Source organism: Lissotriton helveticus, chromosome 9 (assembly GCF_964261635.1).
Source record: "Lissotriton helveticus chromosome 9, aLisHel1.1, whole genome shotgun sequence".
Lineage (NCBI taxonomy): Eukaryota > Metazoa > Chordata > Amphibia > Caudata > Salamandridae > Lissotriton > Lissotriton helveticus.
In genome coordinates this window covers 487750538-487770428 of record NC_136070.1, presented here as the reverse complement: position 1 = coordinate 487770428, position 19891 = coordinate 487750538, and the positions used below count along the sequence as shown (strand labels likewise).

Here is a 19891-nt window from a genome sequence, read left to right as displayed (position 1 = left end):
CATGCTTGTCGCCTTAACATGACGCTAGTGTTAATCGCCCTAGCCGCTGTATCAGCCACGTCAAGTGCACACTTTATTGCAGCGTTTGAGATGAGCTTTCCCTCTTGTATGAGAATTTTGGCTGCCTCCTTAAACTCATCAGGTAGGTGTTGAAGGAGCTGTTCTAGGGTGTCGTAATGCGCCCTATCGTATCGTGCCAATAGTGCCTGTGTGTTTGATATACGCCAGATATTGGCAGCCTGCGCAGCCACCCTTTTGCCCGATGCCTCAAGCACTTTCGACTCCTTGTCTGGGGGAGGAGCGTCACCCGTTGTTTGGGAGTTTGCCCTCTTGCGGGCATTGGCGACCACCAACGAATCTAGAGGCAACTGTCCCCGAATATATGCAGGGTCCCCAGGTGCTGGCCTGTATTTCTTTTCGATACGTGGGTTCACCACTCTTGCCCTGGAAGGTTCCTTAAAGATCTCTGGGGCATGCTTAAGGACACCTTTCAGCATAGGAAGTGTCTTAACAGTTCTTTCTGAGACAGAGAAAGTGTCAAACAAAAAATCTTCCTCCACCGGGTCAGCATGCATGTCCACATCATGATTTGCAGCTGCCCTCTCTATCAAAGCATTAAATGCTGCGGAATCCTCAGTTGGTGATGTACGTGCACCAAACCCCTGTGGGTCCTGTACCACCTGATGTCCTCCCTGGTCACCAGTGTCGTCATATGAGTCCTGTTGACCATCAGGGTCATTGTCAGCTGGGAAATTGTACTGGTCATCCTGGTTATCATCTTCTCCCCCTGACTGGTTGGGGGAAGGTGATGGACTCCTCCTTGGTGGTGGCTGAATAGGTTCAACAAGGGCAGGAATGTCCTGTGCCGGCCTTTTCTTTTTTAGTGGAATGACATAGGATTCCAATGGTTGGGAAGTGATCTTTCTTTTATAGAGGGTCAATTTCCCCGTTACGGCATCGATGTAATGCTCAGAGTGTTCTTCTGAGGCTGGATGTCGATCTGATCGGCCACTTTGCGTCGAAGGTTCTGACGTGTCAGTGATCTTTGGCACCGATCTGTTTGCAAATGCCTTCGGTGCCACCTTCGGTGGCAGAGTGTAGAGAAGCTTGGTCGAAGTCTTCGCAGGCGTGTCCACCGGTGTCGGAGCCGACGGCGTGGGAGCCGTTGACGACAAAGTCTTCTCCCGAATACGTTTGAGGGAGTCGGTGACCTGTTTTGTGAAAGAAGCGGAGGGTTTGGTAACCGATGCCCGATGTTCGGCAGCGTCTGAGGACCTCGGTGTTGACGAGTAAGCCGCCGACGAATCTTCGGCTCCAACGGCTCTCGGCTCCGTTGTAGGCTTAGGCGCCGGCGCCGTTGCCGCAGATCCGGCATCCTTGTGCCGATGCGTAGTGCCTCCGGCCTTCGGGTCGTGGCTCTTAGTTGACTTCGCTTCGACCGTGCGTTTGCTCTTCGGCGCCGCAGTCGCGTCCGAAGGCGTGTCAACAGCCTTAGCGGACCGCGCCGGAGCAACGGTGCTCGACACGGGATGGACGACCTTCTTCGAGGACGGGTCCTTGGCCACCTTCTGCGGCGCTGTCGACTCGACAGCCTTCTTCGAATTCGGAGGGCCGGAGGGCGACGGAGTCGATGAGGGAGCAGGCTTCGATATTTTTGTTGGGATGTCGGCCATCTTAGGTGTGGTCGGATCCGAAGGTTTCGGTTTCGTTTTTGGTGGGATGTCGGCCATCTTTGATGTTGACGATTCCGAAGGTTTCGCTTTCGGTTTCGATACGTGCAATGGCAGCTCGGCTGGTGCGTCCGTGGCCGGGCCAGAAGGCGGGGCCGGGGATAGCGGTGCAGGGTCGTGGGTAAGGCCGAGTGGCGATCCCGTGACCTGAGCCTGAGTCATGTAACTTTCGGGGCATAGCTCTTCCTCCGAGCTATCTTCCGCGGCCCCATAAACTTCTTCGTCGTCCCCTACCTCCTCGACGTATTCAAGGTCTTGGCCCTGTCCTTCGATGTGTTCTCCGGGATCGGCCTCTACCTCCGTCGACGGTGGTGAAATCTGAAGATGATGGCTTCGGCCGTCTTCTGCGGGGTCGAATATGTCGTCGGGTGCCGGAGCCGCTCGCTGGGCCTCGAGGCGCGCCGAAGCTTGAGCGTTTTCTTTGACCTGAACTTAGAGCAGGCCATGCAGTTGGCCTCGTTGTGGTCCGGCGAGAGGCATTTGTTACAGACTGGATGCACGTCGATATGTGGATATTTGGATCCACAGACGGGGCAGAACTTGAACGGACTCCGCTCCATGATAAGTTCGTCGGGCTCTTGCTACGACGAGAGGGCCTCGATGTCCGAAGAGTTACTTGACTCCGCAGAATTCCGACTCGAAGAGTCGGATGATGCTCGAGACCGCACGCGAACAATACCGACGCAGGTAACGAAGGCCTTTTGGCCTTAAAGAAGTAAGTTTTTCGATTCCGACACGGAGACGTCGAAATCACATCCGAACCCAATGGCGGAAAAAAACAATCTGGGGATGGAGTCGATGCCCATGCGCACTGTAGTCCAGGGGAGGAGCCACCTATCTCGTGATACTTCGAAGACTCTTCCAGGACAACAATGTGCAATCATCCGGACCCAACACTAGGCGGCGATCTATGCAATAGATATGAATTTAGCAGCCCACATGCCTCGAACATGATTTTCACATATATGATATGTGTTTCCGGCGTCCCGCACATGGGCGGGAATATTCATGTGCTTATGACTTTGATGAGGATCCCTTGGAAGAGAAGTAACAGAGAGAGAGGCAGGCCCACAGCCTAACAAACATTAAGGCCAGAAGAACAAAGTGCCCGATTTTCCCACTTGCACGGCATGTGGAATCCCCTGTAAGGGGTACTATTGTGTCAGAAATATATGAAGGAATACCTGTAAGGCATACAGATGAAGCATTGGGTTCTTCTTACCAGTGCCTGTCCCAGTCGGGGAGACCCTTCAGGCTGAGGTTGCAGGCGCTTGAGGAAGGTCTGGGATCACCAGTTCCCAGGTCAGGATCGCTGGAGAGACCTCGTGGTGTTGGGCCACTAGCTCGTGCTGTGGGCGTCTGGCACAGAGTGGTACAGATTTGCTGAGCCGCCTGGGTCCGAATTCTGTGGGTGAATCTTGGCTTGAGCAAGTCCGGTGCTTATGGGAGACAAGTCTGTTAGATGAGTGCAGGGCAGGTCCTCCGGGCTCTGGGGGTTGCTGGCTGCTGGACTCGTCTGGGTTCTTGCTGTCAGCAGGTTTAAGTCCGGACAGGCCGGTAGGGCTGGGGCCAAAGCTGTTGGTGTCTTCTTCCTAGGTCAGCAAGGCTTTCTTCCTCGAATCTGAAGAGGCTAGGTTCTGGGTCAGCCCTAAATACTGAACTTAGGGCCGTTAAAAGGGGTGTGTAGGTCGGGGCCAAAGGGTCCCTTCCTTGGGGTGAGTACACCACTATCATGCCACCCTCCAGTGGGAGGGGGTCATGAGCCTCTGCCTAATTGGTTGGGTCCCCTCATCTCCAAGATGGAGGGAACTTGAGCTTCACCTCGCCTCGTCCACCTGAGGGGTGGGCGTTGGCAAAGGAGGGCACACCTCTCCTCCTAGCTCTATTTTCCAGCCAACTCGCCCACCCAAAGTGGGGGGTAGAACCGGTGGAAGCCGGTCGCTTGGGTCAGCAAAAGGCAGGTACAGCTTACATAGGCAGCAGACCTTTGAAGCTTTCCTTCTCATGGACCCAACCAGTCCTGGGGGAGGAGGCATGACACTTCTGCCCAGAATGGGCTTTGTTACTGGACCCAGAGAGCGGAGGCTCTCTACCCAGGGGTCCAGAAACCTGTCTGGCGGTGGCAAATGGCAGGCAGCCTTTCAGGAACGACACTAGGGCTGGTCATTTTTCAGGGGGCATCTCGAAGATGCACTCAGTGTGGATTTTACATTAATGTGCTGCCAAACTTCCCATTATGGAGCTGTGGAGTTCGGCTCCCAGAGCATATGCTCTTTATGGCTTTACTAAACGTACAATGACTAAGAATGGACTCAGACACTAAGGGGGACAGGGCTCATGCTACTCTATCCTCATCTGGGGGCTAGTGCACCCTGCTAGAGAAGTGACATACCCAAGACCCAGGCAGTGGGTTAGTGACATGGTAAATGGGGATGTGTGCCAAGTCGACTCTTCACTTTTTTTTTTGCACCAAAACACAGCCTGCAATGGCAGTTTGTGGGTATTAAGGTACAGGGACACTAAGGGTGGCACAATAGGTGCTGCAGCCCTTAGAGGCCTTCCCTTATCACAGTGCCCCTGGCGGGACCACCCCTAAACTTTTTGCCGGACTCTTAGCCTTTTCCCTGTGTAGTGGTAGTGGTAGTGGTTTTAGGCCTCTGGGCACTTTAGCACTGTGGCCCAGTGTAAAGTGCGTGTGCTCTGTGTTCCATTTAGTGAGATTGGCCTGCCCTCCCATAGGAATTCATGGGGGAATTCCTTGATGAAATGTGTGTCAGTGGTAAATCCTGATATGAGAGGCGCAGCCTGGTCACGTCTGGTATGTATAAAATGGTATTAATGGTAAAATGGTATTGATAAATGCTGCGCAATGGTGTGCACAGATTTATTGGAGTTCCATTTGTAGTGTGCCTAGGGTGTTGCTGCTGTGTGTGTGTGTGTTTTGCGCAAACGCTTTGCACATTGCCTCCGGGATACGCCTGGCTGCTCGTGCCAAGCTACCAAGGGGGTGAGCAGGGGTTATCTTCGGCGCGCATCTCCCTTGCCCTGACTGGTGGTTTCTGCCTTGCTTTGCGCAAGTCTTAGCCAACCTGAAATCCCGTTTCTAACAGCACCCATGGAACGTTTTATAAGGGGCTTACCTGTGGCCAGAGATGTGCCAATTGCGGGTACAAAGGTGCAGCATTGGGAAAGAACACAGGCCCAGGGACCCTTAATGGCAGGGACCCAGGGCACACCAAATCAAAGTGCATCATGTGTTGGGCAAAATGTGGCGGGTAACCATGCAAAAAGGGGCACTTTCCTACACAATGCAAATGGGGTGAGGGTGCAGGGTTGACATCAAAGTCCACTGGACCTCGAAGATATCTAGAAAAAAAGCACACAGTTTTGTCGTGGTAGGCCAAAAATGGCCAGAGGAACTGCTCACTGGATCCGCACAGAAAGGAAGAAACTGGAGTCAGGGCAGTGCTTATATGGCCTCTGACAACATCCCATCAGGTGGACGGTGACATTATGGAGTCGCTCAACGCCCTCTATCGAAGCGCAGAGGTACTGCTGTAGAATAATTTGCAGATACAGTCTGGTGCCTGGGGATAATTCAAAGGTAAGGAATCTGCAGCTAGACGTCTCTATCAGATGTTAAGTTTTTTTTATATATTTTTGCATGGCAGAAACCAGATTGTGATTTTTGTAGGATGATTTTTGGCCAAGGCATCCCACAGTGAAAAGGTCGACAAATGAAGAATGGATGAATCCAGAAATTATATCAATGCTTGAAAGAAGTTCAAATTCAATGTAAAACAAGATCTAGTGAGTGACCCTCCTCATGAGCTAGGCTACTTGAGTTATGAGTAAAACCAAGGACGTTCAATGATTCCAATAATTCCTGATTTCAAACTATAAACAAAAGCAAACATTATTCCTTTCTTAAACGTGTCCTGTGATCCCAGGTTCCAGTGACTATTTCCACTGGTTATTTAGCCAATTTGAAAGGCAAACTGATCTAGGATACCTCAAATATACGGAAGAAGCATCATTTGATTTACAGAGGATTGAAGATGGTCAGGGCACTCAAGAGAGTTGGAAGGGCAGGCACAGGGGGTTAACTAGAGAAAGGTTATTTCCAACAACTGCATTTCACTGACATGTAAAATTTGAGACTAATGGGAATATAAACAAGTGTACTGGTGAGGTGTCTAAACAAAAGGAGGTTTTCAATGCAATTTATCTGCACAGCAGTGCTTATCTGAACCAAAAGTGTTAAATGTGTGCTGTTTTAAATACAGCACTGTCACTGTTTAGATAAGCCACTAAAGTCTTTAACCTTGAGGTTGTCATATGTCGTGCAAGTCCTATATTTTACCTGAATCAGTGAAAACGGAAAAGGGGTACTTGAGTAAATCTAGAAGGTCAGTAATGCTACTGCTGCTAGACTGCATTCAAGTTGTTTATTAATTTCAGCACTTCTGATCTCAGACAGCCATGGTGGTATAAACAAATATTAGCAACGTCAAATAACAGTGCAATTGGCTGAAGATTTAGAACCTTTATTGTGACATCTAGTCAAAGGACACCCTTTGTACATCTTCAGCATGGCCAAAAGAATATTTTTTTATATGCTTCATTGTCTGTTTCCCAGCCTTAAGTATGGCAGACATTTGGCTAATATAATACTACTGTGCATTTGTACTAACCCAGATGTATTTCTATAAGAGACTGGGTCTGTAGAACAATGCTACTTTTCTACCATCGCTATCAGGAATGCGCAGGTTAGATGTACTATATCAGAAAAACAAGTTGTGTAGTGTTCCACAAGAATATTTTAATAACTTCATTGTCACTTTATATGACATATGCTGATATAGTCTAATAACTTTTTTATTTAAAAATATATCCCTTTAAGCTGCCAATTATAGAGTGCAAATGTTTTGTATTATCTCTGCATCCTTCCTAAATTAATTTTGTCCCCCCCCCCCTCTGATACAGCTGTCTTCATGAAGGTATGTACCATGCATTTCCACAGCAAGAATTTGGGATGTCTTATTATCAATGTGTTATTATAAATGTGTCTGGAGAGAATGATACATAAAAGGATTCAACACCTCAATAAAAGAGAATGCATTTTGAGCTTCATATAATCATTGTAGGTCCGGTGGACATAATGAGGAATGAAACTGGGGTTATATAAAGGAGAATAGGATCTTCCTTGTAATCAATTGCATACCATATTTACTTACCGCAAGAGTTTCTATAAAAAAAAAAGAAAAAACACTGACCTGAAAGTGAGGACTAGACACACATTTGGAAATCTGTTTGAATAAGGGTTCCTGAATTTTTACAAACTGTGTAGGTTCAATGACATCCAAGATTTCTTCTAGCTCACCAAGAAACATGACCTAGGAAAGAAAATAAAGTTAGGAGAGCATACTTTATGAAAATGTCAATCAAAATAAACATTTGGTCCTACAACACCTCCTCAAACTGGACTATTCATGACAATCTGAGGATAGTATCCGGAAGGAGTGCGGCATATGGACATCACTTAAGATTGGACTATGGTGTGCCCGTTTTCTTAAAGTTATATCCCATTAGTCAGTAATCTTAAGACAAAGAGTCACAGATCGATTGTTTGTACTATGACTAGCTGGTAAGGGGTTTCTTTTTAGGAATATCCCACCTATCCTGGCACTTTTTATTTCAGGTGCCTCATATGATCATATAGTAAAAAGCCACAAAGAACATATGAACTTTTTACAAGGCACTATATTGGAGCGGTCTTCTGTAAAAGTAGGAAACATGGCATAGTTTCACAATAACCAGTGGCTTGGCAGTCATTAAAAGTGTCTCTTTGAAATCTAATGTGTGTGGTAATGCTATGATCATCATACCCGACAACTTCCAACACCTCCTTGTCACAATTTTTTGAGTGTACAGGTTTTTGGATCACGCAATCCTTTTTCGTGTTGAATTACACCCAAGTGTAGCTAGATGTTATTTTCATGGGCGTGCGCCGAGGTATCGTCCTCTAAACTTGGGCGTATTATGAAATAACTGAAGTTGCACCTCCCCACTCGGCAGGTGCCCCTCTGTGCGCACAGCTTTTGATGAACAATTTCATATGATTATTCCAAAGTAATCCAAAAATAATCCAAAATTGCAATCAATGTATTTTTTAATGTATTATGCAATGCTTTTTTGCTCATTGATTTCATGAAGTCATTGCTTTATTTACATGAATCCAAAATGGACTCTCCAAATTGTTTATAACACATTAATGTTGACCCCAATGCATTTCGGGCAGTGAATGCCGCCCTTCATCAGGGAAAAAATCCTGAATCATGTTGAGCTTTCCTGCATTTGCCGAAAAGTGAAACAGCGTTGGCTTATCTAACGTTTTGTTAAATAGATTAGTTGTTTAATGTTGCTTTGTACAAGTTCCTGAGGTCTATTTTTTGAGTGACATCCGGGGTCAATCGGAATAAAGGCCAATGAAAGTTATTTCTAATAAGATTTGTTGCATTAGGGGCTGTGGCCAGGAAAAATGGCCAACCAGGAGTTGCCCTTAGGAAGCCTTGTCTCCCCAACAGTGTTTTGGACGGGGGCAAGATGGCCGCTGCAACGTTGTGCTGAGAGGTCGCATCTTCTCCCTCTCCCGCAACGAATAGGATGTACCGAGGATAATGCTGTGCTACCTATGAGAACAGCCTCTGATGGAGATCGGACGTCGGTGGCTCAAAGGAATATCCAGAACCCAGCATCTTAAAAAGCAAGCGCTCCGGATCGGACAGGCTTGGGTCCGAGTGAAGGAAATAATATTGAGAGTCGTAGCCGAGCACCTAATGGCTCCTAAACTACCAGTCCGTGCTGCTAACCAGGAGAAGGCGAGCGAGAGGGGAAAAAAGATGCCTGATCCCTCAGCAGCAGCTTAGACAGGGACGGATACTAGTTTAAAAGTAGACACTCCGGCAGGGAAGAATACCGGAGCGATCAAAAAAGTATTTCCTCCCCCTCCGACGGAGAAAATAAAGAAAGGAGACATGCGGAAACAGAGTATGATCCCCAAAACCAACACTACAGTGGAGGCTCGCAAAGCAAACAAAGGCAATACACGCGAAACGGGAATGCGGCAACCTACCATGACGGAGATTTTGACAGCAAAGTTTCCTGAAACAATAGAGATGCTGGATTCGGATTCCCTCCGCGAAGCAGACGCTGTCAATCAGGCTTCAGGAAACGTCCTCGAGGACGTATCTGACGGTGACGCTGAAGGTTCTGTGAGCTTGGCTGCAAGGCAACGAGCTGAGGCGGCGCCGAAAGGGAAAGTGAGTCAGAACACTGCAGCAGCACAGGCTGACGGAACGAACGCTGGAGATGTGCAACCAAAAACGCTGGACAAAAACGGAGGTAAAGGGGAGAGCGGAGGGAATATGAATATGGATAATGCTATGGGGAATAAGGAAAATACAACTGCTGACATGCTAGGAGCCCTATTGCTCGTGGAAGAAGAGATGAATGCCTCCGAGAAAATAACTGGCTCCTGGGGCAGCAGGGACTGCTTAGTGAATCAGAAACTCCTAGGGGAGTTAAACAATAGCAAACATTCCCAGGGGGGAGGAGATGGTACCTCTATAGAAGGGGAAGGAGAGTTTTACTCAGTGAATGAAGATTCGGAGTCAGCACTATCATCAGTGTCTAACACAGAGGAGGATGATGATCATGAAGGTACTGAATCAGGCATCAGTACATCGGGGAAGGAGTCCACATTAAAGAAAAGACATGCTAAACTAGAGAAACGGCTCTTATGGGATTACTCAGCGACCTCGCAAGTATACCAGGAGGAAGATGAGCCTGGTAACATGGCGGAGGGAGCAACAGCTGGTACTATCCCCTCTCAAAAGGGATCCTTTCCACACTCTATTCGTGACTCTTAAGCAGATGCAAAGTGAAGCAAGGGCAGAGAGCCGTAGAGCGAGACAGGCATCAAAGAAAATCCAGAACAGTCTAAGGAAGGTTAATAAACTATATGATGAGTTGGTTGATCGGGTAACAGAGGTTGAGGAGCGCACAGGGAAGCTGGAAGATGATGTTGGGAGATGGCAGTCTTTTAAGACGGAGCAGGAAAAGATGGCGGAGGATGTGCGTTGGAAGATGGAGGACTTCGAAAATAGACGGAGGAGGAATAATGTTCGATTGCTGGGTGTGGCGGAAGGGACAGAAGGGCAGGACGTTAGACAATTTGTAATAAACCTGTTGAAAGGGGCCTTTCCAGAATCCCAGTGGCAGTGGGAAACAGAAATTCTGAGGGCGCACAGATTCCCATTCACAGTAAAGAAAGCCGGGGCTACTGGAGGAGCAGGGAGGGACGGCCAGAAAAACCACCCCAGGGCAATTCTAGTATACATTGGGAATTTCCTGCTCAGAGAGGAGATTTTGAGTAAGGCAAGGCCAGAGAGCAGGAGGACCTTTGAAGGCAACACCTTCTTTGCCAGGCCTGACTTCTGTCATTTTACTGTAGAAAGGAGGTGGAAGCTGAGGCAGAGGATCGCTCCCTTTCAAGCCCTTGGCATGGAAGCATACTTACTGTACCCAGCCAGACTCAAAGTAATAGTGAAGGGGAAAACTTGGATGTTCAACTCTGAGATCAAAGCTGAGCTTTTTTTGGAAGAAATGAGGAAGCAGAAGGGGGGTTAAGAGAAATGAGCACATACAATATTGATAAGAGAGAATGGGTTTAAGGGGAGCACAGAAAGATATTTGAACTAAGCGGGGGAGGGATGCGGCTTGCACAATCTAAGGCGGGCACACATAGGTCTGTTGACCTATTTGCCTGTAAAGGAGAGGGGGGGGGGCAGAGCAGGGGAGGAGAGGGAGGGGGTGGCCGTGGGGGGGGGGGCGGAACTGCAACATTTTTATAAGATTTGGCACATTGTTATGTATTTAGGAAATACCGGATGTACACAAACTGGCTTGATGATGACAAATAATGCTTATTTTCTTTGGCACTTACCAATAGTGGTACAATGGCATGTAGGATAGCATCAATCAATGTATGTGGTCTAAATGAGCCGAATAAGAGGATGAGAGTTGCAGCATATTTAAAAACTATGCGATTGGATTTGGTATGTCTACAAGAGACCCATATAGAATCAAGTAGGACATATCTTTTGGAGCAACTAGGGTTCAGGGTGCTGGCAAGCTCTAAACAGGAAACTAGGACCAGAGGGGTAGCAGTTTTGGGTAGGCAAAGGGATGTGGTAGTAGGAAAGAAGAAGGAAGATAAATGGGGCAGATGGGCTATCTTAGAAATATGTTTTAGAGGGCAGAAATTAACACTTGTTACAATTTATGGATCTACAGATGATGACCCAGATGTATTTCAGTTTCTTGACATGGAGCTAGCCCAGTGGCCTGAACCCATAGTGTGCTGTGGTGATTTTAATATACATGATCTAGAGAGCTCATTTACACGATCAGATGCGACTTACCGGGGTAGGAAAAAGAAAGTATTTAGTGCTTTAGCAGACATGGTTATACATAATGCGCTGGTAGATCCTTGGGTAGAGTTACATCCCCATCTTGATGGAAGTACCTTCTTCTCCGCCCCACACAAAGTAATGGTCAGGCTTGACTATTTTTTGATAACTAACTGTTTATTAAATGGGTCACAAGTGGAGAAGCTACCTAGGGTAATCTCAGACCACAGTCCGGTGATTCTTACTATTAAAATTAGTCAAACACCAAGAACACCTTCACAGTGGACTTTCGAAAGAGGCCTATTAAAGGATCCTGTATACAGGGAGCACATGTCAGCTTGGATTAAATGGTTCTGGGATATTAACAGGGGAACAGCGGCCCTAGGTGTGGTCTGGGACACTTTTAAGGCGGGAATAAGAGGAGAAACACTCAGCTTCGTTCTGGGAAGACAAAAGAGAGAAAGGGATAAGAGAGAGGAGGTAGGGCAGAGATTATTAAGTGAGGAAGGAAATCTAAGCAGGGCCATAATACAAAATCTGCCTTTAGAAGAATACCTGCTTAGAATCATAGCTTTAAAAGCTGAAGCGGTGGAAGGGTTCGCTAGGCAGGCTGCAGATAATTTCCTGACAAAAAAGGAAAAGACATATGAACTCAGTGAGAAGGTGGGGCGTGTGTTGGCAGTTAGAACTAGGCAGAGAGCGGCCAAAGCGGAAATAAGGGAAGTTAGAGATGCACAGGGGAATAAGGTTATGTAGTCCAATTTAATAAGAGAAGTGTTTAGAAAGTTCTACGCAGATTTATATACCCCAGAAGACCCACCGAACTTAGTGGAGATTGATAAATATTTGAGTGGTACCCCTCCACCGATAATGTCTGGAGAGGAAAAGGAAATACTAGATGGACCACTACAGATAGAAGAACTTGAGGAGGCTCTTGGTAGTTTACCACCAGGCAAAGCGGCAGGACCAGACCAAATCCCGCTCGAATTTTACCAAATATTTAAAAATGAGCTCCTGGCAGATATGTTCTCGATAATGCAACAAGCACAAGTAGGGGAATCCAGCCCGGAGTCATGGGGAGGGGCTGACATAATAGTAATTTTGAAAAAAGGGAAGCCATCAGAAATACCAGGGTCATACAGACCAATTACATTAATGAATTCCGACATTAAAACATACTCCAAAATCTTAGCGAAAAGGCTGGCTGGGATCATTGAGCAGTTGGTAACCCCCATACAGCATGGATTTATTCCTGGAAAAGGGACAACGCAACATGTAAGGACTGTTGTTACTATGCTTGACTCAGCAGATATTATAGGGGACCCTGTCGCAGCACTCTTCCTAGATGCTGAGAAGGCATTTGACAGGGTCTCCTGGGACTATCTCTGGCAGGTTATGAGGTGATGTGGGATGGGGGAACCTTTTATAAAAGCTATACAGGTACTATACAATACCCCGACAGCAAGAATAAGAGTTAACGGGGGGCTTTCTGATACGGTAAAAATTGCTAGGGGGACCAGACAGGGATGTCCCTCCTCTCCCCTACTCTTTGCGCTATATCTTGAACCGCTACTGCGAAGGCTTGAAGCTAATCAAGAGGTACCACCAATGAGGATAAATAGCTGTACGGTGAAGACCTTAGCGTACGCAGACGATGTAGCAATTCTAACTCCCAATCCCACTTTAGCTATAAAAGAGGTCGAGATGGAGTCCCAGGTGTTTGGACAGATATCAGGGTATAGCCTGAACAGACTGAAAACGCAGATTATTAAAAATAGATACACAACATGTAATGATGACAGGGTGGTTAACTCAGCAGTATACTTAGGGGTGTTATTAACGGCGAACCTGGATAAGATAGTAGAGCTGAATTTGGCCCCTCTGATTGACAAGGTTAAAAAAGATTTGGAGAGGATGAACAACCTACACCTTTCTCTTATGGGGTGTACGAATGTGATTAAAATGTTAATTTTGCCCAAATTTTTATATTTCTTTCGCTCTATTCCTTTAATTTTTGAGGTTAAGTGGTTTAATTTGTTAGAGAGAGTACTCAACAGATTTATTTGGGCACATGGGAAAACCAGGCGGGCCTACAGGTATATGACTCTCCCAAGAGAAAGAGGGGGCTGGGGGGCCCCTGATTTTAGATTGTACCAAATGGCTGCAGCATTACAGTACATGCAGGGGCTAATTGGGGGTGGGGGACGCGACATCGGGGTCACGATCATGTCCACGGAAGTCTACTCTATATTATTGGGGGTAGAGGCAGAATTTTTTTTATATAGAGTCGAATTTGGATACCATAAAAGGACTAGATTTAAGACTGCAGTGGCAGCATGCAGGATTTGGAATGCATTTCTAAAAAAAATGGGATTGGGAAGATACAATAGATATGTAAGGCTTTACAAGAATAAATCCTTCCCTGCAGAAGTATTTGCTGATTCGACAATGTTGGGTTGGACTCAAAAAGGGATAGTACAGATTGGGGATTTAATGGATGCGGAGGGGATAGCTCAGTTCACAGACCTTACCCTCAAGTATGGGATTGAGAGAAAGGACTTCTTCAAATACCTACAGGTTAGGAGTTTTCTTTGTCGCAAGCAAGGTGGCAGTATGGGATTCAATAATAATGAAGTACTGGAGAAAATAAAAAATGGGGGGGACTGCACAATTAGATCTTTTTATGCAGGCTTAGCAAAAGGAAAGGTAGATGACTTAGAGAAAGTTAGTGGCAAGTGGGTGGAAAAAATGGGTGGGGAGTCTGGTAGTTTTGAAGAATCCTTGATCATGGGATGTAATATTCTGTGTTCGGGTCCCCTGCAATCGCAGCATTACAAGACCCTATTCTCATTGTACCATATCCCCGCTAGAATAGCTAAGTGGGGAGGCTCCACTGGCACCACCTGCCCACGTTGTAATGCAGAGGATGCAGATATAATTCATATGTTTGCTACCTGCCCTCAGCTCTATACTTTGATTAAAAATGTAGAAGACTTCATTGGTAACACACTTGGTGTACGAATAAAATTGACACCGATGATGATATTGTTTGGGAGAGATAATCAGGATGGATCTGATTATAAGGAATTTTTGTTTATGGCTGCCGCAGTTTTGAGACTGACAATAGCAAGAGTGTGGTTAGACAAGATACCCCCGGGAATGCAAATATGGTTGGCAAATTTATTAGCTAGCTATAATCTTGAGAAAGCAATATATGCACGTAAGGGGAAAAGGGGAAGAAGGCTTGGGTTGAAAATCTGGGAACCAATAGCCAAATGGAAAGAAAGAATGGCATTACAAGATAATGTAATATAATAGGAAATATAGGTTTTTTACTATGCTGTATGGTATGCTTATATTGTTTAAATTTCAAACCAGAGAAATATAAAATTATGGATGTGATAAAACTGGAAGGAAAAATGTCAAAATGTAAAATGTAAATTGTAGAATGTACAAATGTATGATGTGTAAATACAATGTGTGCATTAAGGAAAAAAATAAAATAAAATAAAAAGAGAAAAAAAAAAAGAAAAAAAAAGGAAGCCTCGTCTCCGGTTCGACTAATCCTGCTTAAATCCTGCTCCATCCACCACATTTACATCTCTCACCATGTGGATCGCTGCTCTGAGGCCAGGGGAAGCTGCTCATGTGGCCTTTGGTGAAACTGTCCGAGCACCAGCTGCTGTGTAAGCCAGATGCATTTTGGGCCTTCTCGTTTGACAGAGGCCTGACCCTGCATTCAGCGGCTGTGACTTAGCAGCTGAGGGTGCCGGCCTCACAGCTACGTGGCGACCTGTGACCGCAGAGAACTAGGTTTAAGGGCTCCATCTGGGGCCCCGATGACCAGCTAAGAAGCTACTGCACTCCCGCCCTATCTGGCCTTGACCAGCGAGATCCTGCATTAGCACCTGCAGGGGCCTGTGTGTAGGCCATATGGCCTGGTGCAGGCTTGCCTCAGCAGTGCAACCCGCCTCCCCTAATCAGCAGTGGGAACCGAGGTGCTCATGACCCCAGAAAAGGATAAAGAGGGTGCGCTCCATCTGAGTGGGGGCCCGTCTGCAGGGAGTGGAAAGCCAGCATTATGTTCGCTCGCCACCGGACATGCCTGCCAGCACCCTGGGAGCGCCAGCTCTGAGGGAGAGCCACCACCACAGCCCCTCCCCCCCCCCCCCCCTGCCAATTGCTCCTACTGACAGCAGTGGTCCAGCTCACCAGGGGATAGGGGCACTGCTCATGGAGCCCGACCCTGGGGGTGATAGGGATCAGATGAGAGCAATGATTGAACAACTGTATGGCCCCGGTAGGTCCTCCTCCCCTTGGGTGACTGCAACAGGGGTACTCCGGGGACACCTGGGCCTTTGGGGAAGCGCTGGGGAACCAGCCTTGTTGCAATGGGACTTGTGGCCAGAGAATTGACTGGCAGCTGTGGGGACCACGGGTGAAGGAGGCCATGCCTGTTCTTGCTATGGGGGGGCGCAGTGCATGGATCAAGTGCGTCAGCGGAGGTCTGTGGGTGGCAAGTCCTAGGGAAAGGATCTCCTGCCCGCACAACAGCACTGGTCCCTTGACTCTACATCAAACACTGTCCCGTGCCCGGTTATGGGATGCACCTGAGATCGGTACTGTGAAACTTGATGGGCTGGGGGCTCCCCTCGGCCAGAGGGGTATTTATTTGTATTTGTGAGTATTTATTAAGCGCGAACTATCGCTCCGGAAGGAGCATCTTGGCGCTGAAAATTCTCCTGGCAGATTAGCTATTGTGTGACTGGGCTGGGGAAGTTGAGCCTCCACTTAGACCTTTTGAGGGAACCGTGGTCTGGCGTGCCCTTGTGTGGAGCTGCTACGCTGCCGCTGATGCGAGTCCACTTGGCTGCTCTCCGGGGTGGACTACCCTGCCAGGAGCCTCGTCCTAACCCCGGGCCACCTTTGTGAGACCTCCTTACCAGGACTTCCTGCTGTGTAACATTCTCAGGCCCCAGCCCAATCGTATGGTGCACTTGGAAACACCTGGCGTGCACTGTCTAAATTTACTCCTCCTCCACCAGTGGTGATTCTGTGGACTCAGCAGTCTTGAGCTCCCTCTGCCTGGTAACTTATTGAACTGTGTCCTAAAGGCCAAATCGGTCAGCCACCGGGTCAGTGTATGTGTTTAAATTGACAGCCTTCTTCCCTGTGGTGCGGCCTTCCCGACCAGCGGTGGTGGTGGTCCATGTACATGGGCACATTGCCACACGCAATCATGTGGAAGCATAGGTCGCAGCGTCACACCCAGGGAAACACCATCACCCAATACACCACCACGCGCAAACCTCAGTACAGGATACAGGTCCTCCTTTCCGCTCTAATATGCTCCCAGGTTGCTAGGGACTTTCTGTTCAGCCGTTGACCAAGGGGACAATAGCAGTCCTAAATCTGGAGCAATTCTACCTAGTTTTGCAACTGCAGCATGCAGTCTATTGGTCAAGGAGGAGGATAACTGGGAGAAGAAGTTGCTGATGGACACCTTTAGTACTGTCAGACTACCTCAGATCCTTATGATCTGAGAGAGTGGGCAGAGCTATGTTACATTCCTGTGACATATACTGAATTGCTGGGGGAACTTACTGTCAAAATAATCATGAAAAAGGCCCCCTTTCAAGGGACCTACTTGGCATTCAGAGCAGTCACAAACTCGGTGAATATGTCCCCTTGGCAGGTTGGTGAGTGTGAAACCTTGGGGGACCTGTTCCCCAACGAAGAATTAATATCCTTTGAAGCCGCCTCAACACAGTTTTAATTTGGAAATGGCACACTTCTCCCAACATGCCAGCCTCTCAGCTACAACTAGAGATATACGGACCTCACTTCCAGCTGCCCCACCGAGTTCACACACCTTCCAGGCTCTGCTGGAGATGGGAGCAGGGGTACACCTGGTCAAACATTTGTACACAGCCATGTTGGAAGACAGACTGCCTGTTTCGCCAGAATGTGCAGCTTAGTAAAGTCCATCACCAGCAATGCTAGATTCAAGCTCATGCATGTTCACTTTATGCACCGTACCTACATAACACTATTCATGCTACAAAGACAAGACCCTTCAAAACACCAGCGCTGCATCCGTTGTCACCACCAGAGAGCGTCTTTCTTACACCTCGCTTGATATTGCCCGAATGTTTATGCATTCTGGATGAGAGTGGCCAAGAGGGTGACGGTGGTGGTGACTATCCCCTGTCTGGCGAATACAACAACTTGCATTTTGGGGGACAATCGCTTTAAAAAAGGTCGGAAAATGGCTTTGAATTCCTACAGCTTGTCCTCACCAAACAGGGCATTGCGATCAACTGGTTGTGCACAACAGGCCCCGACTTGGGGCGCTGGGAGCAAGACAGGGCCAAATTGGCTGTAGCCGAGGAATTGAGATTGAAAAAGTGCAAATGTGATGACAAACTGAGTGAGGACCTGGATGTCTGGGATGGACTGTTGGCTGCTTTCCTAGACCCCTGGGGTTCACAGTAGACCTCAGTGAGAGTGACAATTCCTCTGTGTACACTACTTTTTATATTTGTGTGCCCCCCTGTGGTGCCACTACGTACGTATTGCACTTAGGTGCCTTAGGTTGGCTATTGACCATTGCATATTGTACCATCACAGACCTTATTGTGGAGTCAGTAATTTATCTCCTTGTGACTCGGTTTTTGATGACAAATGTTTATTGTTGGTTCTTTTCCTTTCACAGTGACCAATAAAGAACGTTTAAAAAAAAAAGATTTGTTGCATTAAATTGGTATCATATTTATCTGAAATGGTTCAGACATTTGTGGATCAATGTTAGACAACCACACCTTTTGCTGTTCCCAATCTAGAGCTCTAAATCGGATTTACATTCAAGTTCCAACTCCCAGACGTTAAAATTAACCAAAGTGCTGCTTTGCCATTTTTAGTAGATTCTCGTCTTTCCAACAGTGCCAGGCTCAAGATCACTGGTTCAGGACTGGTAGATTCCAGGAGAGCTGCTTGCCACACACAAAAGCATAAGAAGGTTTACGTGTAAGTTTTAATTAGATTCTCTCCAGAGACCCTCAAGCTAAGCTATTACCTTGAATTTTCCTACTATACGTGAAAGGTAGAGGTGTATGGTTGTAAAATAGGCAGTTGTTGAAAGGGTTCAAGTAATCAGAAGAAGACTTCCCCAACATCTAAAACCTACTAAAACTTCTAAAGCAGAACACTTTATAGGGGAGATTCCACATTATAAAGAAGACATTTCAAAACAGTACTTTGTAACACATCAAATGTTTACAGAGTATGTCTTGCAAACAGTAGCTGAGATTGGGACTTGGGCAAAGTCACTATAAAAAAACAAAAGAAAAACTAGTGCAGAATGTTATGGACTTTGACTAAAATCATTTTAGCAAATCCTAATATGTGCTTTATTTACAACATATGAATCAAACACTGGCTAGTACAACCAAATTAGGTGCTATTCCATTCTTTGCTTTCCCGTGAGTAATTTTGCAACTATGCATAAACAAAGATTCTATCAATGTGTGGTGGTTTAAATTTTTATTTTTGTTTTAACATGTGGGTGGTTGAAAAAGATAAACTCTCTCTTCGGGTGGTAAAGATGAGAGCACAATGTGCTTGTTAAAATACCCCTCACACACTAAAAAAATCCTTTAGTGTCATGCTTCATCATTGGGGTCTTCCCGTCCCTCTACGGGGCGGGGCGAGCTACGAACTGACGAACTACGCGGGAGCACTTTTAAGGTGACCAAGGCTATGTGACAGTGCAAGGTGAGTGGTGTCAGTGAAGTGTAGGGACCTATTAATGTGTGGGAAATAAAAAGCAGTAAAAATCCTCTGGTAGTTTTAGCTTCAGGGCATGAGCTGGCCCAAGGGAAGCAAGATAAAATATATCAAAAAAGTTTACCTAAATGTGGTCTTGCTGTGGCGCATGTTGTATGCCCCATGAGCTGACAGATGGTAGGTGTTCACCGCGGTAATAATGTCCGCATAAGTGCAATGCCTTACTCCTACCCGTACTGCCGCTCTGAAGGATAGTTACTGCTAGTTTTTAGGACTGTAGGCATATCATACTTAGAAACCAAGCTTTTTCTAGTAGGGGCCATTAGAAGGTCCTGATGAGTAAGCAGTAGGGGACTGCTTACGAAACATGTAGACCAGGTAGCTAGCTAATTGCTCTACCTCAAAACCCCCTTCTTAACGTCCCCAGCTAGGGAAGTGAATAAATTGTTTTTTTCCACTAGCCAGAGGATTTTTAGCTTTTTATTTCCCACACATTAATAGGTCCCTACACTTCACTGACACCACTCACCTTGCACTGTCACATAGCCTTGGTCACCTTAAAAGTGCTCCCGCGTAGTTCGTCAGGTCGTAGCACGCCCCGCCCCGCCCCGTAGAGGGACGGGAAGACCCCAATGATGAAGCATGACACTAAAGGATTTTTTTAGTGTGTGAGGGGTATTTTAACAAGCACATTGTGCTCTCATCTTTACCACCCGAAGAGAGAGTTTATCTTTTTCAACCACCCACATGTTAAAACAAAAATAAAAATTTAAACCACCACACATTGATAGAATCTTTTTGTTTATGCATATCGAATTGGAGGGTGATTCTGTCAATACCTCTACACTTCCTCTATTGTTTTGGAGTAATTTTGCAACTATACAGAATTTGTAAAATTATATG

General features: G+C 46.7%; 1 protein-coding gene across 3 annotated transcripts in view; it reads right to left on the bottom strand.

The window, feature by feature from the left end:
- Positions 1-19891, bottom strand: part of PPP2R5E (protein phosphatase 2 regulatory subunit B'epsilon) — a 445062-nt gene that overhangs the window by 184948 nt on the left and 240223 nt on the right. For all 3 annotated transcript variants that reach the window (XM_078660324.1, XM_078660322.1, XM_078660323.1), the window contains exon 11: positions 7007-7126. In XM_078660324.1, coding sequence (XP_078516450.1) covers positions 7007-7126 — 120 coding nt within the window. The remainder of the gene's footprint in view (positions 1-7006; positions 7127-19891) is intronic.